Here is a 27,125-nt window from a genome sequence, read left to right as displayed (position 1 = left end):
GCCTGAGCTTACTCTTGCATAGTGATGTTTGTTACTCTTGCATAGTGATGTTTGTTCCCCGTTACCTAATTTAAGGAGACAACAGGATGATCTGACTTGGTAGGAGTCACTGATGCTAACTCGCTTTCGGTTGCTGATATAAGATACAGTGCTTTTGACTCTACTCCTTTCCTCATCACCAAATTCCTAGAACTGAGCTTGACTCTGGCCTGAGTTTTTGGCAAAGATGCTTAGCATTTGACTTGGGCTAATCCTTAGGGAAATTTAATGATTTGGTGCTTAGAGGACCTTTGTTGTGAGGATTAGTTAATTACATGGTGATTAAGCAGCTGTCTATAAGGATAGGTGATTAAGGAAGAAGGCGCTGCCTGTAGGGATAGGTCATGCTTTGGAGCATAATAGAGTTCCACTGGTCCAAGATCAGGGGAAACCATGGGCCTGATCCACTGAACTTGACACTCCGGGGCAGCCCTATGTAGGATCAGGGCATCTGTTTCTTAGCTGGTAGAGGAAAGAGTACCTCTTCCCTTGGTGTCCACCTCCTCAAACTATCTACATACAGGGATTACCACATAGAACCAGGCCCACTTACATCTTTTTAACTGGCGGTTGTTTTTGGAGTCTTGTTTACGAGTCAGGTTTTGTTTTCTGATTTGCTTTGGGTAATGTAAGGAAGATGAGGAATAGCAGAGTTTCTTGTTTTTCTAATCTAGATGACTTTGGAAATTTGAGAGGGATTTTGAAGGGAGAGAGTTGCTCAAACAGAGAAGTTAGGGCAGGCAGTGTGTCTGCAGCCTGGCATCAGACTGTTCAGGGCCACAGTGAAGAGACTGTAGAAATTTCAAAGCCTCAGTCTTCCCTGTACAGGGCACCCTGATTAATCTCTTCTAGCATTAGATTCTAAGGCATACCAATATGGGAGAGAGGGCAGGTCAGAAATTGACAGTCCCCAACCTATGGTCTGCTGAAGATTTCAACTAAGTTTCAGAATAAGCAGAGACTTTATCTACTATTTGGTGATCCTCCTTCCTCATAGTCAGACTTCTTAAATCCAGCTTATCTCCCTCTCTGCATGTTCTCTCAGTTGATTCCCCAGAAAGACCAAATTGCTGAAGAGGGATCAAGAATGTTACTAAAAACTTGAAAATTTTTTTTTAGATTTTATTTATTTATTTGACAGAGAGAAAGTGAAAGATCACAAGCAGGCAGGCAGAGAGAGGGGGAAGCAGGCTCCCTGCTGAGCAGAGAGCCAGATGCGGGCTTGATCCCAGGACCTTGAGATCATAACCTGAGCCGAAGGCAAGGCTTAACCCACTGAGCCACCCAGGTGCCCCAAAACTTGAAAATCTTTTAAAGGGTGTTAAGAAGACATTCAGAGGCTGTTCTGTTTTCTAAGCAATACAACTACTATTCCAGGTGGGCCTTGTCTATTTACAAAAAATTAAATCAATTTAAACAATTAACGCTGTTGTTTGCCTTCTTAGTCTATAGACAAGCTGGTCAAGGTAGGCGTTTGGGCTGGTAATTTGGCCAGAGGCTCTTAGAACCGGCCAGGAAAGTTTCAGTCAATGCCTGTTTTTCCAACAAATATCTTGTAGCAAGCTGAGGTATTCACAATCATGCCATTGATTTTTAATGCGGCTCTTACACTCTTATAATAAGCTTTCGATACCTGTTGGTTATTGCTGCAGATGCTGTTTCTCCTGCTGACTACATTTTTTTTTCAGGCTAAACCTTATTTCCCTCACTCTCTCATATCTTCCAAGATTATTCAAAAGCCCCAAGCAAGTATCTGCTAATATTGGACTAAATAAAAGCTACTACTAAAAAGCCAGTAAGTGTTGTTAAGTCCATTTTTCTTTGCCTTTACTCTAAAGGGGCCAGCTTGTCACTTTGTTGACAGCTATCAGAGTACTTCATGCTTCATTGGAGATCCATCAAAAATTTCCAAATTGCTAGCTCATTAGCACAAAATGGGGCTTCAGGAATCTCTTTCTCTCCATGTCCCAACTGTGCTTTTTTAAGTGTTCCAGGCTTGACGGACCACTCCAAAACAATGGATAAATACCACAGGGAAATGAGAGATGGATGTTAATTAGCCAGTTTTCAAGGAGTGAGAAATGGGTGAAGACAAAGTATAATGGGGCAAAAAGCCAGGATTACCTGTGTCAGCAGAAGGATAATGCATGATTTTGTTAACTGTTCACAGGTCACTGAATGTCAGAGCTCCAAGGCCCTCAGAGATCATCTAGTCTGACCCCCTGCCTTTAACCAGTAAGGGTAAAAGAAGCCACAAGAGGGGAAAGGGACTTACCCAAGGTCAATCAGCTCTTCCCAATTTTCCAGACACCAGCTGGCTTTTGATTATATGACCTTTATGCAATCCATTTTCAATTACTTGGGCCACTCACTGCTTAGCTCAGCAATCACTTGGATAAAATAAATGACACATAAGTTAACTATTATTTACATTGGGCTTTGGGATGTGTGTTTATACTGACATTCCAATGTGTCTGGGTACAATCTGAGAATTCACAACACTTGAAATGAAACAAGAAAGCCACCCTAAAAGTCTGATTCAGTAAGAGCTGGAAAGTTGATCAGCCTTTCTGAATGGACAGCATCAAATGATGATACACAGCCCATCAAGCAAGGCATGTTATTCTCAACAAGTTTGTTGACTGACACCTTTCCTGGGCCTCAGCCAGACTTGTACATGGGGCAGCGGAAAGGGGAAAGAAAACATTTTATAAAAGAATACATACATCTTCTTCCCTCCCTCCCTCTCTCCTTCCCTTCCTTTCTTCCTTCCTCTCCTTTCCATTCCTTTGCCTTGATAGGAAAGTGAGCAGCTGCTTTATCTTCTTTATAAACAAATGTGTGGTTGAGCCGCTGACCTGGAGAACTGGCAATCAGGAAACAAAACAATAAATGAAGACATGCTGGAATCTAGAGGTGGAGTGCCAGAAAGACTAGTGAACAATAATTTTTAAAAACATTAAAAAGTCAGGAGAAGGAAGAAGGAATCAGTTGCATAGCTCAGTAAATGCCCTGGGTCTGGGAAAGGACTAGTTTGGAGTATAGTCCAAATCAAATGGAGTTTCATTTCCTGATCTGGACCCATCTGGACTCTGGGACTGTGCCAGGTGCCCATAATTTACTTCTTTTTTGTCTGCAAATTCTTGTACTTGTGCTAAATGGTATTATTACACTCAACACATCTGTCCTGAGGAGGAGGCTGCTAATGACTGAGAGGGGGCAGGAAACAGAAAAGGGGCATGTGGGGTACCTGGGTGGCTCAGTCAGTTAAGCGTCTGACTCTTGGTTTTGGCTCAGGTCATGATCTCATGGTTGTGGGATCAGACTCCCAGTATCCAGCTCCATATTGGCAGGGCGTCTGTTGGAGAGTCTCCCTCCATCTCTGCCCTTCCCCGTGCACATGTGCTCTCTCTCTCTCTCTCTCAATAAATAAATAAAATCTTTTTTTTAAAAAAGGAAGAAAGAAAGAAAAGGGGCATTCATAGTCAGCTTGAGGCTGTAGTCCAGGAAAGAGTCCCTGCAAGGACTCCGTGAAAGCCCAGATGGCAGTTCGGAATGCAAAATGCTTAAGCTTTTGCGGCAGCAATAATCATTTTTTTTAAAAGGTTCCCCTCTTTCATTTTCTGGACTAGAATAAACAGAAATCTAGTCGATGTAACAAAGTGCTTAATTAACTTGAGATGGTACTTAATATCAACACATATTCAAGGGGAGACTTGCTATTGGTAACAGTAATATGGATAATTGAGTTGTATGAATAAAAAATGGGTAGAGTGAATTAAGACTAATGTACATCAACAGGAAAATCTATTAGCACTCATTAGTTGGGCTCCTATTTGTGGCTCTTTGTTAGTCTTTGTTCTTCTCTTTGTTAAGCCCTTTTAGATGGCTGATCCCTGTTGAAAGTCCTGCCTGATGCTGAGGGCCCTCTGTGGATGCCAAAGCAATGAGTCATTCAAATAGAACTTCTGAAATTCAAGTACAGCACTTTGCCTTTTTTTTTTTTTTTTGGCAGCAGGCAGCAGTGACTGTGAAGTAATAATGATAATGACAATGGAAATTAGAATGTGATCTTAATTTATTTGCTGAGAGTTTTTCCCCTTTTACCAATATTGGCTTGTTTTATCTTGAGTGGTGGCCCAGGTACAGGAACAAAGGTATATATATTCAATGTCACTTGGCTAACCTATGATTTGTCAGACAAAGGTTAATTTAAAAAAAAACTGTTGGGTTAGCAACAATAAATTTAATAATAGTCTGTGATTTAACTTAGAATTTCAATTTATTTGATGGGATTTTTAAAATCCTGAATTAACATTTTTCTCTGCACTCAGGAGGTCTCAACTGCCAAATTGCATATGAACTAGCCAACCTAAGGCTCAGCAATATTCTAACTTTCATGGTGAGGGATAGATTGGAGGGATTCTATGAAAGACTGAGAAAAAAATTAGAAGAAGAGTAGAAATATAAAAACATCCACAGCAAAGACCAGCCTTTGGTTGCCTCACTTAGAATCTTTCTTTCCCTAAAGATTCTATGGTTTAATCATCCTCACCTTCCTTGCCCCTAGGGAAAAACAAACATCTCTTCCTGAGTCCATCAGTGGGGTGGACCTTTTTTTAAATATAACCATCTCTGTGGACATATGAACTTCAGACAGTAACCTAACCTTGAGGCTGAGAGCTATGCATCCTTTGTTCATTTCTTTATCTCTAGCTTTTAGTATGCTGTCCTGTGCATACTAGAAATTCACTAAAAATTTGAGGAATGATTAATGGAGATGAGATGAGATGAGATTAATGAGATGACTCCTGCCACCACGGATGGAGTTGATGTCCTATTAGGTAGAACTCACCTTTGTGGTACAATGAATGTTATATATAAAAGTAACCATAATCAAGGACCCATGGGGGACATTCTGCTTTGCTTTTATTTCTGCCTTTTATTTCTGCTATTATTTCTGCCTTTGCTTTCTATGCCCTCCAGCCTGACTACCTTCTTGCCAAGATTGCCCTGGTCAGTGGAAATTCTGTAGGCTGTGATGGTCCCGTGAACACCTATGTTTCCAGATTTTGGTGAATGCCCTCTGTGTTCCATATCCTAGAAGCACTGTACTAGGCACTTGTTGAAGAGACATAGATAAGTGATCAGTTACATTGTTGTACATCCGTTGTATCTTTTGAATATGCAATTCCACTTACAGAATATTGAGCTGGATGCTCAAGGTTTTCAGAGTCCCCTCCCTTGGTATAATCATCAGAGCTTACATTAATTGAGGACTTAAATGTTCTCAGATATTCCCTATGCTGACGACCCTGTGAGGTACATACTTTTCCCCATCAGGTGACTGAGACACAAAAATGTTAGGTAACTTGCTCAAGGTCACTCAAATAGGAAGTACTAGAACCAAGATTCAAACTTAACTTTACCAGGCTTCAAAGGCTGCCCAAAGATGGGAAAGGACTTGCTAAAGGTCATTTTGCTGGAGCCTAGCTCTTCTGGCTCTAATTTGTGTTCACAGTTTGCTATGCCACGCTGCTACTTCAGCGGACACTGTCATGTTCCTTCCAAACATCATTCTCATTTAGAAATTCTTGTCTCACCAGATGGATGTGGATTCCTCCAGAGCAGAGATTCCATTATTTTGGTATTGCTTCCTTCCTTAAGTGTTTGCCCAAGGTAAATACTAGCCTGTGACCAGCTTCTTAGCTGTTTCCTGGAGCCTCCTGGAGCCATCCCCCAGTACTGCTTATGGCTCTGACGTTGGGAGGAACCAGGAAGTAGAATTTTGGGTAAGGAGGCATCTCACCACCTGCTTTCTGTTTTGTTCTCTGCAACACAGATTGAAGATGGGGGCAAGGCAGCCTTGTCCCAGAAGATGAGGACTGGTGATGAGCTGGTGAATATCAATGGCACTCCATTGTATGGCTCCCGCCAGGAGGCCCTCATCCTCATCAAAGGCTCCTTCCGGATCCTCAAGCTGATTGTCAGGAGGTAAGGTACAGGGAGATTTGCTGCTATAAGGAATAGTGGCCACTGAAACTGCTTGGTTGGTACTAAAACCTCAAGAGAGGTATGTCTCTATCTAAACATCATCAAAGAAAGAGGTGTCTCACATAAACAGAATTTTGCAGACAACTGAAGCAGAATGGCATAAGAGAAAAGGTCCTTGGTTCAAATCCTGACACTGCTACATAGTACCTCTGCACCCTGGTTAAATTTATTTTAGGTCTGCAAGACTCAGTCTCCTTATTTGCTACCGAGAGAAGTAAATGATTCCATATACACCAAGGGCATACTTAACCTGGTGTTTTCTGTCTCCTTCATGACAGGCTGCCTCTGTTCCACCACAGATTTATTTTTTTCAAGTTTTTATTTAAATCAACCACAAGATTTAAAGAGACCTTACTACTATCAGCTATAGTAGGCATTCTGGAAACTGGCAAACTCTAAGATAGAAACCCTGCCCTTGAGAAGAATACAGCCAAATGGGGGAGAAAAGACACACGTGTGACAAGTTAGCAATACCTTTTTGAAAAAAAAACAATATAGGGGATTTCATAGGCTAAAGGCTTGTTCAATGGATTGTTCGGACAGAAATTGCTATTAGAATTCAAAAGAAAGAGAGAGTACATCAGAAGAGATTGGTATGGTAAGAGTTCATAGAGGAAGTGGAGTTTGAGCTAAAGGGTGGGTAGAATTGGACAAATAAGCCATCAGGAGGAGAAAGGCATTCCAGATAAGTGGAGTGGCCAAAGCAGAAGGAAGGTAAGGACATATTTGGGCGCAGTTGCCCTGCTGCCATTACACATTTGCTTATTGGTAAGCTTTCCATATGGCTTCTTCCATTTTGCTGCTGTATCTTTGCTCTGTGTTATTGGAGCTTGTACTTCTCCCTTCTATTTGTTTCCTTTATCCTATACTCGAACCTGAGCTTCACCATCTTAATTAATTTTTACTAGAAAAAATATTTTTAAAGCATCTTCCCATAATCCTACTTCCCTCCCCCTCTGGCTACTGCCCCATCTTTCTCCTTTTGTTCATACTCAGTCTCTCAAAAGGAGAGTCTATAATCACTGTCTTCATCCTCAATTTAGCTTTCTACCCACTACAGTCTGAATTTGACCTTCAGAACCCCACTGAAACTATTCTGTCAAAAGCTACTATTACTTCTTAATTGGTGAAGTCGATGGGTTGTTTTCAGTCTTTATCATGTGTGAGTAGTATATGGCATTTGCCATTGTTGCTCTGGATTATGTTCTCCTTTGTGAAACTCGCCTTTCTTGCTTCCAAGATGCCCCATTTTCTTGTTACTTTCCTACCTTTCTGTTCATTTTTAAAAACCATGTTCCTTTACTACCTGCTCTTTCTCTGATCATCCCTTATGTGTTGGTGTTTTCCCTAGTTCCACTCTTTCTAATGTCATTAATATACCATGGAAAACCTCATTCAGGTCCAGAGTTTCAATTATCATTTACATGTATCTATGACTATATCTCTTAAGTCTCAGTCTCCTATAGTCAACTTCCCACTGGACATTTATACTTAGATGTCTCAGAACCATTTCAAGCACAACATGCTCAAAACCTAACATGTCAGCTTTTTTCTCCCAAGCTCCTCATCTCAGTGCCTGGGACCACCATGCATTCAGTCAACAAAACCAAAAACACAGAAGCCATCCTTAATTCTTCTGCCATTCTCATGCTCTATATCCAAATGATTTATCTTGAGAGCATATATAAGGGGGAAAGAGTTTTAAGTTAGTAAGGGTGAGGTTACATAGGATCCCATTAATTTATTGGATTACCTGCTGGCACCTAAGGTTAAGCCATCCCTGTTCATGAACCTGAATAGGAAGTAACATGATAAGTAATTCCTTATACAATAGATACATTGCCACTGACTCAATCTTGAATCAGTTGTAATTTAGGTTTTAAATAAGGCTTCTTGGAGAGGTAGCTTGGTCGTTTTTGCTTTAGATTCAGATAGACCCATTTATGGCACTGCCTAGTTCTATTCCTATATAATGGCATTGTTGGGATGATTAAATGAGGCAATGTATCTAAAATGCCTTTCACTTATGAGGTCTCAAGGAATTTCATTCCTATTCCTTTCCCTGGGGTATAAGAGAAGCACAATTGGAGTAACCAAACATTATTTTATTTTTTTATTTTATTTTATTTATTTGACAAAGAGATCACAAGTAGGCAGAGAGGAAGGCAGAGAGAGACGGGGAAGCAGGCTCCCCGCAGAGCAGAGAGCCCGATGTGGGGCTCGATCCCAGGACCCTGGGATCATGACCTGAGCCGAAGGCAGAGGCTTTAACCCACTGAGCCACCCAGGTGCCCCGTAACCAAACATTATTAAACAAGGAGAACATCAGAACTGTAGTGTACTTTGCAGCCTGATCTTCACAGCACCGGATTTGCAGAGAAACCATTGGGGTGACAAAGCTCTCAACATGAAATAAAGATCCCTGGGAGATACCGGTTATACAGAGATAGTAGCACTTGGAGGGAATGTACACACCATCTCTGGTGGCTTCTGAGCCAGTCATAAGAATGAGTATCATCAGGCTGTCTCCTACTCATCCTCCCTTGGTGAACACCATGTTCTCTTTGTTCCCTCTGTAGCAACATTTGCCCTTACGAGTCACTTAGGAGTAGCTGTAATTATGGCTTTGGAGATAGTAGGGCCCTTTGGTTTTCATGGTGTGGCAGGTCCTATGGCTCCCTGTCTACCCTTTCAACCTCCTCCAGCACCTATTGGCGGAGGCCCTCAATGACATAATTTATTAGGTGATGCTGCCCTCTTGTGGAAAAGTTAACCTTCGTGTATGGATTACCCCAGGAATGGTATTATCAGGCATTTATTGCCTCTTTTTTTGTCCAAATGGTTCCTCAAATTTATGAAGGAGCTCTTAGCACATAAATGAAATGTGATCCCCTGAAATTTAATATTTGGCCTAGTGTTTCGTACTAAGGTAGACTTTGGTTTCAGCACTGAGGTTTAGGTCTGGACTCCAGTCCTTCGGGATGAATATAATGAGAAAGAAGAACTTTAGAAAATGGCCTAGTCTGAAAAGCCACGCCAGCTCTTTCTCCTATATTGCCTTTTAGATCATGGTCAACCAAGTCAGAAATCTAGGTGTTAACTCTCAACTCTTGCCCCAACCCTCTTCAATCTAAGTAATTCCAAGTCTTAGTCATTCTACTTGCTATACACCTCTCTGCAGCCTTTGTCTTCATCCGATTGCTCATGATTTCTTACCTGGACTATTGTAAGAGTGTTTTCACTGGATTCTCATCTTCTCGTCTCACCTCCTTCTGATCAATCTATTCTCTAGATAAGGCATCTGGTCATGTCACTTATCTATTTGGAAACAAAACGAAACAGGAACGATAACCATACAGTCTTGTTGGTCCCACAAGATTTATTTTATATTGATAGAACATACAAATTATTTTAAGGATATTATATTCATGAAACATTTTTTACATGCAAATATTTGAAGGAAAGACTGTAATACAAAGAAGAACAACTATAGAAATGTCTATGTGGAAGTCTCATACAATTTAAATATGACAGATAAAGTAGACCAAGAAAATAAGTACTTAGAATATTTAAAAAACACAATTCATCAGATTTAATTAATAACAAAAATTATATTTGATTGACAGTGAATAAACCCTCTTTCAAATATTCAGAGAACATTTTTTAAATGATCATATGGTATGCCACAAAGAAAATCTTTGCATACTGTTAGAAGTAGAAATCAGGCTTGCCCTGTTCTCTGATGATAATGTAAAACTTCTACAAATTTGAACAAAAGTCTTCCACTGCTTTAGTATTTCAAAACACATTTATATGCAAGTATTAACCAAAAGAAACACTAGCAGACTAATAAAAAATAACAAAAATGAGATCACAATTTTTTCAAAACTTTGAGAGCAATATTCAGAAGTAAATTCATAACCTTAAATATTTCATTATTAAAAATGAAGAATGAAATTACATGGTTAAGAATCCAATATAATATGAAGCCAAGGGGTATATTGTTTTTATAGGGAGATAAATTAAGTAGATAAGCCTCTAGCAAATTTAATTAAGAAAACAAAGATAAATTATAAATAAAATTTAAATGATAAATGGAATAGAACAACAAATACAAAGAACTTTTTTAAATTATGGGAAACTACTATAATTATACCTTAATAAATTTGAAAACCTCAGCAAATTTGAAATATCTAATAAAATGTTAAACACTGTGCATTAGTAAGAAGTTTAAAACAAAATGGGCCTATAACCGTAGAAACACTGAAAACAATTATCGAAGAGAACTTCCTAAAATACTTTAGGGCCAGATGTTTTTTATCAGTGAGTTCCTTCAAATTTTCTAGGAATATCCATATTGTTATAGAATTGAAAATCCTGCAGAATTATTCACATTGATTTTGAAACTAGCATCATTCTGATACCAATATCCGACAGACTGTTCCTCGAGGCATTACGGATTAATTTTCAGGAATCCGTTGTGAAAGACTAAATTCACCTCTCTTACGGCAACCTCTTCTTCTTTTAACTTTCTCATACTCCATTCTCTTTACAGCTACTGTTTAATATCATCAAGGCCTTAAATATTTTCTCCTATTCTTTCAGTCTCCTTTAATCACCATTGCCTATGACTCTCCTTATTCTATGTGCTGAATCTGAGCAACTACACTCATTCATAGTTTTAATTACTACATCTGTGCTCCTAACTTTATCTCTAGTTCTAATTTGTCCCCAAAATTCGTATGTACAGTGGCCTGGTAAAAACCTCCATAGGAAAACTCAACAGTAAATGCAAGCAATATATATAAATCTGAATTCTTTATCTAGCTTATAAAACTCTCTCACTTTCCAGTAGCACTGGGTGGTACTTTCATCCACCTAGCCGTTCAAGTGAGAAACCTGAATCATTTTTTACTTCTTGCTCTCCTTGTTAAGCCATGTTAATTTTACCTTTTAGACACTTCTAGAATTTATCCTCTTCTCTCCATTTCTACTGCTTTTGCCTGGTTCAGGCCCTCATCACCGCACCCCTGGACTATTTCAGTAGCCTTTCAGCTCTCTCAGATCTATCTGCCAAAGTGTTGCCACAGAGATAAATCTGAAATACAGATTCAATTATATCACTCCCCTGCTGAAAACTTGTCAGTGGCCTTCATTGCCCAGAGGCATGGTAAATAAGACATATTATAACTTCATCCCTACCCTTACCTACAACTTCATCTGGCATTCCTTATATTTTGTGCTAGAATAATACCATTGCCCAAGAATTTCATGCTGTTTATCAATTCTGTGACTGTTCATTCTTTGCTTTCTACTTGTAACAGTTTTCCCTTTCTTTGCTTAGTTAATGCCTTCATATTAACATTCTTTAAGACTCAGCTCTGGGATTGATGTTTATAAAGATACTTTCTTTGATGCCTTGGGTTAAGATAGATGGCCTTCCTCTGGTTCCCACAGAACCATAGAACTCTAGCTTTTATCACACTGTATAGAAATAATTTGTTTCTGTATTTATCTTCTGCATTAGACTAGACAGGGGTTGGAAAACTTTAGCTCATGGGCTAAATCTAGCCCACCACTGGTTTTTGAATGGCTTGCAAGCTATGTATGTTTTTAAAAATATATATTTTAAGTGGTCGGGAAGGGAAAAAGCAAAAGAAAAATAGTACTTCATGACATGTGAAAATTATATGAAAGTCAAATTTCAGTGTCCATAAAGTTCTATTGGAACAAAATTATGCCTATTTATGTACTGTCTATGGCTGCTTTCACACAACAGTACAATTTAATAGTTCTGACAGAAACTGTATGACCTGAAAATCCCAAAAGTTGTTTTCCAGCTCTTAGACCAGAAGCATGAGGGAAGGGGCTGCTTTGTGTGCATCATGATATCCCTAGCACCTACTAGATGTTTGGCCTATTGGAAAGATTCAGAATTTTTTATTTACACATCTGATACAGGAAAATAGAGAATATGAGTAACTGGTCCACTTGGTAGTTACATTACTCCAGGTTACCTAGATTGGCAGATGAGATTGCATTCAGTCTTTTATGAGTATGCTCATTTGTGACTCTGTTTTTCAGTAACTGATCAACTCTAAGCACACTGATCAGAAAAAAAAATAATTTTTATCCTGCAAACCTGATGTACAGATCTTAGACCAACATGAATATGAAAAGGAACTACCATATTTTGGCTATCTGCCAGCTTCCCTAGTTGACTTTACTCTGTTGTTGCCATTATACACATGCCATCTACAATTAAATTTTATTTCAAAAGTGAAGAGACTTTGCATGAGGGTGGACAAAGAAGGGGTTAAAACTGTTAAAACTCAATAAAACTGTAAGTATTCTGTCATGTATTAATATACCAGGGATATGCTGCCTCACAAAAGCCAGTGGGCATGATCCAGCTCTGTGATTTCCCACTGTTCCACTAAAGCCAGTGAGCATGGACTGGCCCTGCAGTCTTGCTCTGCCTTGCTAAACTGTGGGCACTTGTGGTCCACACAGGAGATACTACTTGATCTCCTGGATCTCATGCAGGAGCCTTGCATCTGTAGGCCCAAAAGGACTGAAGCAATCTTGGCAGGCTAAGCTTGGCAGTACCAGTTTGCTGGTACCCTCCAGAAAGGCACTTATACCTTGTTCAGAGCCTTGATTTTTTGCATCTGTTACCTAGGGAAGACCTCCACAGTGCTGGGACAGGAGGTCAGCAGGGATTATGACCACAGTCCCACATGACTATATATATTTGCATACTTTGAAACCTGCTGCCTGAGGGGCTAGCCTCCAATCAGCCCAAAACTAGGTGCTGATTAAGATGACAGGTCTTGGTATACCCTCAACATCTGGTATACCCTCAACTATAAAAAATAAATCAGGCTACTTAAATAATCACAAATATTCCAGAGATAGCCAAACCAAGGGCAAAGTTAAATGATAAGGTTCATCATCTATACTGGCCACTCTTCTAAGGCTGAGAGATGTAGCTTTCTCACCTAATACATAGAAATAAACAGAGAGTTGAACAAATTAAGAAATAGGAAAATATGTTCCCAATAAAAGAATAAGATAAAAACCTCAAAAAGAAACCTTAATATAACAGAGATAAGTAATTTACTTGATAAAGAACTTAGAGTAATGGTCATAAAAATGTTCACCAAACTTGGGAGAAGAATGGATGCATACAGGGAGAACTTCAACAAAGAGATAGAAAATATATGAAAAGAGCTGAAGAATACAATAACTGAATTGAAGAGTATGCTAGAGGAGTTAAATGGCAGACTAGATGGAGCAGAAGAAAGTATCAGTGATCTGGAAAACAGGACAGTGGAACTCACCCAGACAGAACAGTGAAAAAAAAAAAGAATTTTAGAAAGCGAAGACTGTTTAAAGGACTTACAGGGCAACATCAAGCAGAATAACATTTACATTATAGGAGTTCTGGAAGGAGAAGAGAGAGAGAAAAGGGCAGAAAACTTATTTGAACAAATAATGGCTGAAGACCTCAACTCAGAGAAGGAAGTAAACATCCAGATACAGAGAGCCCAGAGAGTTTCAAATAAAATGAACTCAAAAATATCCACACCAAGACACAATATAATGAAAATTTCAAAAGTTAAAGAGAGAATCTTAAAAGCAGCAAGAAAAAAACAATACTTTAACACACAGTAGAACCCCTGTAAGACCATAAACAGATATTTCAGCAGAAAATTTGCAGACCAGAAGACAGTGGCATGATATATTCAAAGTGCTGAAAGGAAAAAAAAAAATAACAAAACTTCCAACCACCAATATTCTATCCAGTAAGTTTATCATAGAGAATTGAAGGAGAGGTAAAGAGTTTTCCAGACAAGTAAAAGCTAAGGGAGTTCATTACCACTAAATTGGCCTTATAAGAAAGGTTAAAGGGACTTCTTTAAGCTGAAAAAGAGGGTACTAATAATTATTAACAAGACAATGTATGCAAGTAAAAATCTCATTGATAAAGATAAATATATTTGCTCAAGATTCTCTCTCTACCTCTCCCCTTCCCACCTCTCCCCTAGCTTGCATATTTGTACTCTCTCTCTCAAAATAAATAAATAACTAAAATCATTAAACAAGACAAGTCTGGGGTGTCTGGGTGGCTCAGTCAGTTAAGTGTCCAATTCTTGATTTTGGCTCAGGTCATGATCTTAGGGTTGTAAGATTAAAACCCACGTCAGGCTCTGGGCTGGGGTGGGGGTGCTGCTTGAGATTCTCTCTTTCCCTCTGCCCCTCCCCCATTTGTGTGCTCTCTCTCTCTAAAATTAATAAATACACCTTTTTTAAAAAGTCTCAATAAATTTAAGATTGAAATCCTATCAAGCATCTCTTCTAATAACAATGGTATGAAACCAGAAATCAATTACGAGAAGAAAACTAGAAAAACCATAAGCATATGTATATTAATGTGTTATTGAACAACCAATGGGTCAACGAAAGAATCAAAGGAGAAATTAAAAAAAAATCTTAAGACAAATGAAATGGAAATGCAACATAGAAAAATCTATGGGATGCAACAAAAGCAGTTGTAAGGGAAATTCATAGAGATATAGGCCTACCTCAAGAAACAAGAAAAATCTCAGATAATCTAACATTACACCTAAAGCAACTAGAAAAAAGAAGAACAAATAAAAGCTAAAGTTAGGAGAAGGAAGGGAATAATAAAGATCAGAGGGGAAATAAAGACTAAAAATACACTAAGGAAGATCAATAAAACAGAGTTCATTCTTTGAAAAGACAAACAAAATTGACAAACCTTTAGCTAGACTAAGAAAAAAAGGAGGACTCACATAAATAAAATCAGAAATAAAAAGGGTTAAGTTACATTTTATACCACAGAAATACAAAGGTTCATAAGAGACTACAATGAACAATTAGACATCAACAAATTGAACAAACTAGAAGAAATGGGTAAGTCCCTAGAAACACAATCTACCAAGATTGAATCATGAAGAAATACAAAATCTGAAGAGACTGGTTAAGGAGATTGAAACAGTTATAAAAAACCTCCCAACAAACAAACTCCAGGACCAGATGGCTTCAGTGGTGAATTATACCAAACATTTAAAGAAGATTCAATACCTATCTTACTCAGACTCTTCCAAAAATTTTTAAAGGAGGGAATGCATTCAAACTCATTTTATGAGGCAGCATTACCCTGATACCCAAACCAGACAAGGACAGCACACACACACACACACACACACATTAAAATTACAGGCTAGGGCGCCTGGGTGGCTCAGTGGTTTAAGCTGCTGCCTTCGGCTCAGGTCATGATCTCAGGGTCCTGGGATCGAGTCCCGCATGGGGCTCTCTGCTCAGCAGGGAGCCTGCTTCCCTCTCACTCTCTCTGCCTGCCTCTCTGCCTACTTGTGATCTCTCTCTGTCAAATAAATAAATAAAATCTTTAAAAAAAAAAAAATTACAGGCTAATATTCCTGATAAAGATCAATGCCTCAATTCACAACAAAATATTAGCAAACCAAATTCAACAATACATTAAAACAATCATACACCATGATCAAGTGGGATTTATTCTAGGGATGCAAGGATAGTTCAGCAAATCTGAAAATCAATCAATGTAATAAACCACATTAACAACGTGAAGGGTAAAAATTATATGATCATCTCAATAGATGCAGGAAAAGCATTTGATAAGATTTGACATCCATTTATAATAAAAACTCTCAACAAAGTGGGTTTAAAAGGAACATAGCTCAACATAATGAAAGCTATATACTACAAGCCCACAGCTAACATCATTCTTAATGGTGAAAAGCTGAAAGGATCAAGACAAGGATGCCCACTCTTGACAATTTTATTCAACATAATACAGGTATCCCTCAGAAATATGCAGTTTTGAGGACACTACAACAATGCAAATAAGTCAAGACAAATGAATTTTTTTTGGTTTTCCAGTGCATATAAAAATTATGTTTATACTACACTATAGCCTATCTGGAGTGTACAACAGCATTATATCTAAAATGATGTACATACCTTAATTAAAAATACATTATTGCTAAAAAATATCCAGTGGAAAAAAGACAGTCTCTTCAATAAATGGTGCTGGGAAAACTGGACAGCTATATGTAGAAGAATGAAACTTGACCATTCTCTTACACCGTACACAAAGATAAACTCGAAATGGATAAAAGACCTCAACATGAGACAGGAATCCATCAGAATCCTCGAGGAGAACATAGGGAGTAACCTCTTTGATATCAGCCATAGCAACTTCTTTCAAGATATGTCTCCAAAGGCGAAGGAAACAAAGGCAAAGATGAACTTCTGGGACTTCATCAAGATAAAAAGCTTCTGCACAGCAAAAGAAACAGTCATCAAAACAAAGAGGCAACCCACGGAATGGGAGAAGATATTTGCAAATGACAGTACAGATAAAAGGTTGATATCCAGGATCTATAAAGAACTCCTCAAACTCAACAGACACAAAACAGATAATCATATCAAAAAATGGGCAGAAGATATGAACAGACACTTCTCCAATGAAGACATACAAATGGCTACCAGACACATGAAAAAATGTTCATCATCACTAGCCATCAGGGAGATTCAAATCAAAACCACATTGAGATACCACCTTACACCAGTTAGAATGGCCAAAATTAGCAAGACAGGAAACAACGTGTGTTGGAGAGGATGTGGAGAAAGGGGAACCCTCTTCCACTGTTGGTGGGAATGCAAACTGGTGCAGCCACTTTGGAGAACAGTGTGGAGATTCCTCAGGAAATTAAAAATAGATCTTCCCTATGACCCTGCAATTGCACTGCTGGGTATTTACCCCAAAGATACAGATGTAGTGAAAAGAAGGGCCATCTGTACCCCAATGTTTATAGCAGCAATGGCCACGGTCGCCAAACTGTGGAAAGAACCAAGATGCCCTTCAACGGATGAATGGATAAGGAAGATGTGGTCCATATACACTATGGAGTATTATGCCTCCATCAGAAAGGACGAATACCCAACTTTTGTAGCAACATGGACAGGACTGGAAGAGATTATGCTGAGTGAAATAAGTCAAGCAGAGAAAGTCAAGTATCATATGGTTTCACTTATTGGTGGAGCATAACAAATAATATAGAGGACAAGGGTAGATGGAGAGGAGAAGGGAGTTGAGGGAAATTGGAAGGGGAGGTGAACCATGAGAGACTATGGACTCTGAAAAACAACCTGAGGGTTTTGAAGGGGCGGGGTGGGAGGGTGGGGGAACCAGGTGGTGGGTATTGGGGAGGGCGCAGATTGCATGGAGCACTGGGTGTGGTGAAAAAACAATGAATACTGTTACGCTGAAAATAAATAAAAAATTTAAAAAAAAATGCTAATTATCATCTGAGCTTTCAATGAGTTGAAATATTTTTGCTGGTAGAGTCTTGCCTCAATGTTGATGCCTGCTGACTGATTAGGGTGTTGGTCGCTGAAGGCTGGGGTGGCTGTGACAGTTTTTTAAAATAAAATAACGGTGAAGTATACCGTATCTATTGACTCTTCTTCTCAGGAATGATCTATTTGTAGCATGAGATGGGTTTGATAACATTTTACCCACAAAATTTCTTTCAAAATTGGAACCAGTCCTCTCAAACTGCTGCTGCATTATCAATTAGATTTATGTAATATTCTAAACATTTTTTGTCTTTTCAACAATCTTAATAGTATCTTCACCAGGAGTAGATTTCATCTCAAGAAACCACTTTATTTGTTCATCCATAAAAATCAAATCCTTATCCATTCAAGATTTATCATGAGATCATACCAATTCACTCAACATCTCCAAGCTCCACTTCAAATTCTAGCTCTTTTGTTATTTGTACCACATCTGCTGTTAATTCCTCCACGTAAGTCTTGACCCCCCTCAAAGTCATCCATGAGGGTTGGAATCAACTTCTTCCAAACTCCTGTTCATGTTGACATTCTGACCTCTTCCCATCAATCATGAATGTCCTTAATAATATCTAAAATGGTGAATATTTTCCAGAGAGCTCTCAATTTATTTGCCCAGATCCATTAGAGGAATCACTATCTATGACAGCTATAGTCTTACAAAATGTATCTCTTAAATAATAAAACTTGAAAGTTGAAATCACTCCTTAATTCATGGGCTATAAAATGGATATTGTGTGAGCAAGCATGAAGATAACAATCTCATTTACATGTTTATCAGAGCTCTTTGGTGACCAGGTGCATTATCCTTACATTGTCCTTATTACTGCTTATTAGCAGTAATATTTTTAAAAGGAATCTTTTCTTCTTTTTTCTCATCTCATCTTAACAGTGGGCTTAAAATATTCATTAAGTCGTATTGTAAACAGATGTACTGACATCCAGGCTTTATTTTTCCATTTATAGATCACAGGCAGCCTAGATATAACAATTCTTAGGGGCCCTAGGATTTTCAGAAAAGTAAATGAACATTGGCTTTAACATAAAGTCACCAGCAATGCCTAGCAAGAGAGTTAGCCTGTCCTTTGAACCTGTGAAGCCAGACAGTGACATCTATCTAGCCATGAAAGTCCTAGATGTCATCTTTCTTTTTGTTGTTGTTTAAATCAAGCTAGTTAACATACAGTGAAGTATTGGTTTCAGGAATAAAATTTAGTAGTTCATCACTTACATATAACACCCAGTGTTCATCCCAACAAGTGCCCTCCTTAATGGCCACCACCCATTTAGCATATCCTTCCACCCTTCTCTCCTCCAGCAACCCCTACTTTGTTCTCTATAACAGAGACTCTTAGTTATATTTTATCTGATTTTATTTTTCTATTCCTTTACCTATGTTCATCTATTTTGTTTCTTAAATTCCACATGTGAGTGAAATCATATGGTATTTGTATTTCTCTGACTGACTTATTTCATTTAACCTAATATACTAGTTCCATCTACATCACTGCAAATGGCAAAATTTCATTTTTGATGGCTGAGTAATATTCCCTTTTATATATACACTACATCTTCTTTATCCATTCATCCATTGATGGACATTTTGTCTCTTTCCATAATTTGGCTATTGTTGTTACTGCTGCTATAAACATCGGGGTGCATATGCCCCTTCAAATCAGCATTTATGTATACTTTGGGTAAATACTAGTAGTGCAATTGTGGGGTCATGGGGTAATTCAATTTTTAACTTTTGGAGGAAACTCCATACTGTTTTCCAGAGTAGCTGCACAAGTTTGCATTCCCACGAACAGTGCAAGAGTTCTCCCCTTTCTACGCATCCTCACCAACATCTGTTGTTTTCTGAGTTGTTAATTTTAGTTATTCTGAGCTATGAGGTGGTATCTCATTATGGTTTTAATTGGTATTTCCCTGATGATGAGTGATGTTGAGCATCTTTTCAGGTGTCTGTTAGCCATTTGGACATCTTCTTTGGAAAAGTGTCTATTCATGCCTTCTGCTCAATTCTTAACTGGATTATTTATTTTTTGGGTGTTGATTTTATTGAGTTCCTTATGGATTCTGGATACTAGCCCTTTATCTGATGTGTCATTTGCAAATATCATCTTTCAGTCCATCAGTTGCCTTTTAGTTTTATTGATTAATTCCTTCACTGTGCAGAACCTTTTATCTTGATGAAGCCCTAATACTTCATTTTTGCCTTTTTTTCTTTGCCTCCAGAGATGTGTCTAGTAAGAAGTTGCTGCAGCCACGGACAAAGAGTTTGTTGCCTGTTTTCTCCTCTAGGATTTTGATGGTTTCCTGTCTCACATTTAGTTCTTTCACCCAATTTGAATTTACTTTTGTGTATGGTGTAAGAAAGCAGTCCAGTTTCATTTTTGTTCACGTTACCAGTTTTCCCAACATCATTTGTTGAAAAGACTGTTTTCCATTGGATATTCTTTCCTGTTTTGTTTAAGATTAGTTGACTGTATAGTTGTAGGTCTATTTCTGTGTTCTCTATTCTGTTCCATTGATCTGTCTATTTTTGTGCCAATACCATACTGTCTTGATTACTACAGCTTTGTTAATAAAGCTTGCAATCTGGAATTGTGATGTCTCCCACTTTGTTTTTCTTTTTCAACATTACTTTGGCTATTTGAAGTCTTTTCTAGTTCCATACAAATTTTAAGATTGTTTTTTCTAGCTCTGTGAAAAATGTTGGCAGTATTTTGATAGGGATTGCATTGAATGTACTTTGGTTAGTATAGACATTTGAACAATGTTTGTTCTTCTAATCTATGAGCATGGAATGTTTTTCCAATTTTTTGTGTCTTCTATTTCTTTCGTAAATGTTCTATATTTTTCAGCATATAGATCTTTTACCTCTTTTGTTAAGTTTATTCCTATGTATCTTTTTTGGGAGGTTTCAATTATAAATGGGATTGATACCTTGATTTCTCTTTCTGGTGCATCATTATTATTGTATGGAAATGCAACAGATTTCTATATATTGTTTTTATATCCTGTGACTTTGCTGAATTCATGTATCAGTTCCAGCAACTTTTTGGTGGACTTTTTCAGGTTTTCTACATAGAAATGTTGTCTGCAAAGAGTGAAATTTTGACTTCTTCCTTGCCGATTTGGATGCCTTTTATATCTTTTTGTTGTCTGGTTGCTGAGGCTAGGACTTCCAGTACTATGGTGAACAATAGTGGTGAAAGTGGACATCACTGTTGCGTTCCTAACCTTAGGGGAAATGCTCTCAGTTTTCCCCATTGAGGATGATATTTGCTATGTCTTTTATATGTGGCCTTTATGATGTTGAGGTATGTTCCTTCTATTCCTTTGTTCTTGAGGGTCTTTATAAAGAAAGGATGCTGTATTTTGTCATATGCTTTTTCTACAGCCGTTCAGAGGATTATATGGTTCTTATCCTTTTTTTTATTAATGTGGTGTATCACATTGGTTGATTTGTGGATATTGAACCACACCTGCAGCCCAGGAATAAATCCCACTTGATCATGATGAAAAATCTTTTTAATGTACTGTTGGATACAATTAGCTAGTATCTTGTTGAGAATTTTTGCAACCATGTTATCTGGAATATTGGTCTGTAATTCTCCCAAATTCTTGTTTGTTGGGGGATTTTTGATTACTGCTGCAACATCCTTGTTGGTTATGGGTCTGTTCACACTCTCTCTTTCTTCCTGTTTCAGTTTTGGTAGTTTACATGTTTCTAGGAATTTACCAATTTCTTCCAGATTGACGAATTTGTGGGCACAAGATTGCTCATAATATTCTCTTATAAATGTATTTCCTTGATATTGGTTGTTATCTCTTCTCTTTCATTCATGATTTATATTTATTTGGGTCCTTTTTCTTTTCTTTTTGATAAGTTTGGCTAGGCATTTATCAATTTTGTTAATTCTTTTGAAGAACGAGCTCCTAATTTCATTGATATGTTCTACTGGGTTTTTTTTTTAATGTATGTGTCATTTATTTCTGCTCTAATCTTTATTATTTCCCTTCTTTTCTGGCTTTATGCCTTATTTACTGTTCTTTTTCCACTCCTTTAGGTGTATGGTTAGTTTGTATTTTTGAGACTTTTCTTGTTTCTTGAGAAAAGCCTGTATTGCTATATACTTCCGTCTTATAACCACCTTTGCTGCATCCCAAAGGTTTTAGACTGTTGTGCTTTCATTTTCATTTCCTTCCATGTATTTTTTTAACTTTCTTCTTTAATCTCCTGGTTAACCCATTCATTCTTTAGTAGGATGTTCTTTTACCTTCTTATATTTGTGGTCTTTCCAAATTTTTCCTTGTGGTTGACTTCAGGTTTCATAGCCTTGTGGTCTGAAAATATGCATGGTATGATCTCAATCTTTTTATACTTCGAGGGCTGATTTGTGACCCAGTATGTGATCTATTCTGGTCAGTTTTCCATATGTACTCAAAAAATGTGTATTCTGCTGCTTTAGAATAAAATACTCTGAATAGATCTGTTAAGTCTTTCTGGTCCAGTATGTCATTCAAAGCTCTTCTTTCCTTGTTGATCTTCTGCTTTGATGATCTGTCCATTGCTGTGAGCAAGGTATTGTAGTCCCCTACTATTATTAGATGAATATCAATGAGTTTCTTTAAGATTGTTATTAATTGGTTTATATATTTGGCTGCTCCCAAGCTGGGAACATAAATATTTACAATCGCTAGATCTTCTTGTTGGATAGACCCCTTTATTATGATATAGTGTCTATCTTCAACTCTTATTACAGTTTTTCATTTAAAATCAGTTTGCCTGATACAAGTATGGCTACTCCAACTGTCTTTTGATGTCAGTTAATATGTTACATGGTTCTTCATGCCCTCACTTTCAATCTGGAGGTATGTTTAGGTCTACAATGATTCTCTTGTAAGTAGCATATCAATGGTTCTTGTTTGTTTTTTAATTCATTCTGATACCCTATGTCTTTTGACTGGAGCATTGAGTCCATTTACATTCAGAGTAATTATTTGTAGATATGAATTTAGTGCCATTGTATTACCTGTAAAGTTGCTGTTCCTATGGATTGCTTCTGTTCCTTTCTAGTCTGTTGCTTTTTTGGGCTCTTCCTGCTCTAGTGTCCTCAATATTTCTTACAGATATGGTTTAGTTTTCACGAGTTCCTTTAGTTTTCGCTTGTCTTGGAAACTTTATCTCCTCTTCTACTCTGAATGACAGAGTAGATGGATAAAGTATTCTTGGATGCATATTTTTCCTGTTCAGCATGTTGAATATGTCATGCCACAGCTTTCTGGCCTGATAAGTTTCTATGGACAGGTCTGCTGCTAACCGTAAGTGTCTACCCTTGTAGGTTAAGGATATTTTGTCTGTAGCTGCTTTCAGAATTCTCTCCTGACTTTGTATTTTGCAAGTTTCACTATGATATGTCTTGGTGTTGACCTGTTTCTGTTGATTTGGAGGGGAGTTCCCTGTGTCTCTTGGACTTGAATGCCTGTTTCCTTCCCCAGATTAGAGAAGTTCTCAGCTATAATTTGTTCAAATAAACCTTCTACCCCTTTTTCCATCTCTTCTTCTGGGACTTCTGTGGTATGGATATTATTGTATTTTGTGAAATTGCTGAGTTCCCTAAGTCTATATTCATGCTCTAATCATTTTCTTTCCCTCTTCTTTTCAGCTTCATTATTTTCCATAATTTTATCTTCTGTATCATTTATTTGATCCTCTGCTTCTTCCATCCTCATTGTGATTACATCCAACAGGTTTTACATCTGAGTTACAACATTTTTTATTTTGGTCTGATTAGTTTTTGGGTCTTTTATCTCTGCAGCCTGGGTTTCTCTGGTGTTCTTTATGGTTCTTTCAAGCCCAGCTTATATTCTTATGAATGTTGTTCTAAACTATTGTTCAGATATATTGTTTATCTGTTTTGAGCAAATCCCTGGCTGTAATTTCTTCTTGAGCTTTCTTTTGGGGAGAATTCCTCCAGCTTGTCATTATGTCTACGTTTCTGTCTTTTGTGTATTATAAAAGCTTATTATGTTTCCTGCTCCTGAGAGTAGTACTATATTAAGAAAGGGCCATAAACTGTTCAGGGCCTGGCACATCAGGTAGTGTTTCTGGTGTGTGTTGTGTGCACTCTGCTGTTGTGTTCGGCTGTTTTTTCCCACAGGTCAGTCCTCTGCAGAGTTCCTCCTTGCTTGCAGTGGGGTGCTTGGACCTTTAACTAGATGTGTTTTAATTCATTTTTTAAGATAAGCCAGATTAAAAAAATGTCTGATCCAAGAAATGAAAAAAGGAAAAAGAGCAAAAAAAGCAAATAAACTGACAAACAAAAAAGTAAAAGCCTGATTCCAAAGAAAAAGAAAGAGAAAAGAAGAAAGCTAATCCAAAAAATGAGAAAAGGAAACAAATAAACCAACAAACCAACAAAAAACTATACGTCTGATTCAGATATATATATATATATATATATATATATATATATATATACACACACACACATACACACACACACACACATACATACGCATATATAAAACAAAAGGGGTGCCTGGATGGTTCACTTAAACATCTGGCTCTTGATTTTGGCTTAAGTTATGATCTCAGGGTTGTGAGAACAAGCTCCATGTCAGGCTCCATGCTGTGTATGGAGCCTGCTTAAGATTAATATTACCTCTCTTCCTCTCCCTTCACAACAAAAAAATAAAATAAAATAAAAAATAATTTTAAAAATATAAAAAAAAAATTTAAAAAGCCTGGTTCTATTTCCACCAGAACTGAAGCTGATGCTTTGGAACACTCTATGATCAATAGAGTTAATACATGCAGGAGACCTGTGTTGGTCTTCTGAGGGAGAGGCCCATTGCACTTGCTCACAGTCAGTCCTGCCATGGTAAAGATGCCCCTGACTGGTACAGGGGGGCTGGGTTTGGTGAAAGCGACTCCAGCTTCCACTAGAGGTGCTCAGTTTCTCTCTGTTGGTGTGTGGATGGGAGTGTAGGGTGGTGGTGGTAGTGGTGGTGTGTGGATGGGAGAGTGGGGTGGTGGTGGTAGTGTTGGTGTGTGGATGGGAGGGGGTGGTGGTGGTAGCGGTGGTAGAAAATGGCATTACCCCACTCTCTCATCCCCAGGGAGGGGAATTCTTGGCTGCTGCTGTTCAGGAGGACCTCACAAAAAATTGAACTTTTTTCCTGTGTCCTGGGCTTTCATCACATCACTGCCCTTAACCTGTCTATGCACAGGCTATTGGCACACCTGGCACCACAGTTCTCCTGTGTTTTGTCTCTGGCTGGTAGTTTGGAATCAAAACTCCAAATTTTAAAGGACCCAGCAAGGCATTTACCCATTCCCCTTTCCTGGAGGAGAGCCTTACAGCACTACTCGCTGTACTATTATGTCCCAGAAAAGCAGTTGCATGCCTTTGTAGGTGCCTGGAGTCTATGATGAAGCACAGCAAAAAGCTGCAACCAGGTTATCTGCACTCTGTCCCCTGCTGTTGACTGGCCACTCAGTTGTGCCCAGCAGGCCTTGTGTCCTTGGAAAGGCAAAATACCCTCTTCCAAATGTACCCCAGGAAGGGGAGTATTGTCTCCCAGTGTGACCCAGGGGATCCCACACCACAGTGTCTTCTGAAAACCATATGCACTGCTCTCTCTCCCACTCTCTCTTTCTCTCCCTGACTTCTCTGTAGAAAGGGCTCCCTTCCCCTGGTGGCACCATGGCTTTTCTCTCTACTAATTCGTATCTCCTAACCTCATATCTGCCATGTTCTCTTCCTCTAATTGTGCAGATAGTTTTTTCAGTCCTCAGATCAATTTCCTAGTTGTTCAAGGTGATTTAATGTTGATCTAGCTATGTTTGAGAAATGAGACAAGCTCAAGGCTCCTCTGCTACTCTGCCATCTTAACTCCTCCTCAACCTTAGATGGCATCTTCTTCCAAAATAAGGCCTTTACATCTACATCGAAAATCTGTTTTTTATCGTGGCCACTTTCATTAATTAGCTGGATATTCTGGATAGTTTGGTATAGCTTCTACACCAGCACTTGCTGCTTGACCTTGAACTTTAATATTATAGAGATGGCTTCTTTCCTTAAACCTCATGAACCAACCTCTGTTAGCTTCAAACTTTTCTTCTTCAGCTTCCTCACCTTTATCAGCCTTCATAGAACTGAAGAGAGTCAGGGTCTTGTTCTAGATTAGGCTTTGTCTTGAGAGGATGTTGTGGCTGGTTTGATCTTCTATCTAGACCACTAAAACTTTCTGCATATTAACAATAAGACTTTTGCTTTCTCTTTCCAGAGAGGGTTTCTCTAATATCTTCCATGCCTTTTTCGAGCCCGGCTAGAACCTTGAGAATCATCATTCTGAACTCTAGATCTGACATATTACCAATGTCTGTATTGATTAGGTCCCTAGCCTTCGGTACTGCCTCTTGTTCTTTTTTTTGTGGTGAGTTTTTCTGCCTTGTCATTTTGTCCAGATAAGAGTATATGAAGGAGCAAATAAAATACTGAAAGGGTGGCAAAGACCCCAGGAAAATGCACTTTAACCAAATCAGAAGTGACCCCAAATCGTGGGGCGGGGGGAGAAAGGGGATAAAAAGAAGTTCAGAAAAAAAAAAGTAAAAAAGAAAACAAATAAAGAAAAAATATAAAAAAGAAAAAAAAAAATATATATATATTAGATAAACTAGTTAAAAAACGTTAAAAAAGAAAAGGGTAAAAGTTAAAAAAAATTAGCAGAAGAATAAAAAATAAAATTAAAAAAAATTTTAAATTAACTGCAAGACTAAAGAATCATGGGGAGAAAGCCGTGCTTTGCTTTCTCTTCCTCTGGAATTCTGCTGCTGTCCTTGGTAGGTGAACTTGGTCTTGGCTGGATTTCTTGTTGATCTTCTGGGGGAGGGGCCTGCTGTAGTGATTCTCAAGTGTCTGCCCGAGGTGGAATTGCACTGCCCTTACCAGGGGCCGGGCTAAGTAATCCGCTCGGGTTTGCTTTCAGGAGCTTTTGTTCCCTGAACGTTTTCCGTAGAGTTCCGGAGGACGGGAATGAAAATGGCGGTCTCCCAGTCTCCGGACCGAAGGAGCCGAGAGCTCGGGGCCCCACTCCTCAGTGCGCCCTCAGAGAAAAGAGCCCAGTCACTCCCGTCTCCCTGGCCTCTAGCTGTGCTCCGAGCTCACCCAGGCTGCGACCCGTTCAAGGTGACCCCGAGCTGAGAGCTCACTCCTGGGCTCTGTCTCTGTAGCCGGCTTCCCCTGGCCAATACCCGCGAGCTCTGTGACACTCAGACACCCCCGATCCTTCTGTGACCCTGCAGGACCTAGGGCCACACTGGCCCTGCGTGGGCTTCACCCCGGTTTAGCCTCTGGAGCGATGTCCCTCAGTGGAGCAGACTTTTAAAAGTCCTGATTTAGTGCTCTGTTGCTCTGTGCTTGCCGGACACCACCCCCCGCCCCCTCCGTCTATCTTTCCATCGCTTTGGATTCACTTCTCCACCGGTCCTACCTTTCAGAAAGTGGTCGATTTTCTGTTTCTAGAATTGCTGTTCTTCTTCCCCTCGATCTCCTGTTGGATTTGTAGGTGTTTGCAATGGTTTGATAAGC

General features: G+C 38.7%; 1 protein-coding gene across 1 annotated transcript in view; it reads left to right on the top strand.

Annotated features, from left to right (window-relative positions):
• The window catches only part of SHROOM4 (shroom family member 4), a gene marked incomplete at its 5' end in the record, with an annotated part of 223,651 nt that overhangs the window by 94,002 nt on the left and 102,524 nt on the right, over positions 1–27,125 (top strand). Inside the window, one exon of the mRNA XM_080795280.1 lies at positions 5,882–6,033. Coding sequence (XP_080651406.1) covers positions 5,882–6,033 — 152 coding nt within the window. The remainder of the gene's footprint in view (positions 1–5,881; positions 6,034–27,125) is intronic.

The sequence above is a fragment of the Martes martes genome (assembly GCF_963455335.1).
Source record: "Martes martes genome assembly, chromosome: X".
Taxonomy (NCBI): domain Eukaryota; kingdom Metazoa; phylum Chordata; class Mammalia; order Carnivora; family Mustelidae; genus Martes; species Martes martes.
Note: the sequence above shows the minus strand (reverse complement) of the source record. Positions and strands in the feature narration are given on the sequence as shown.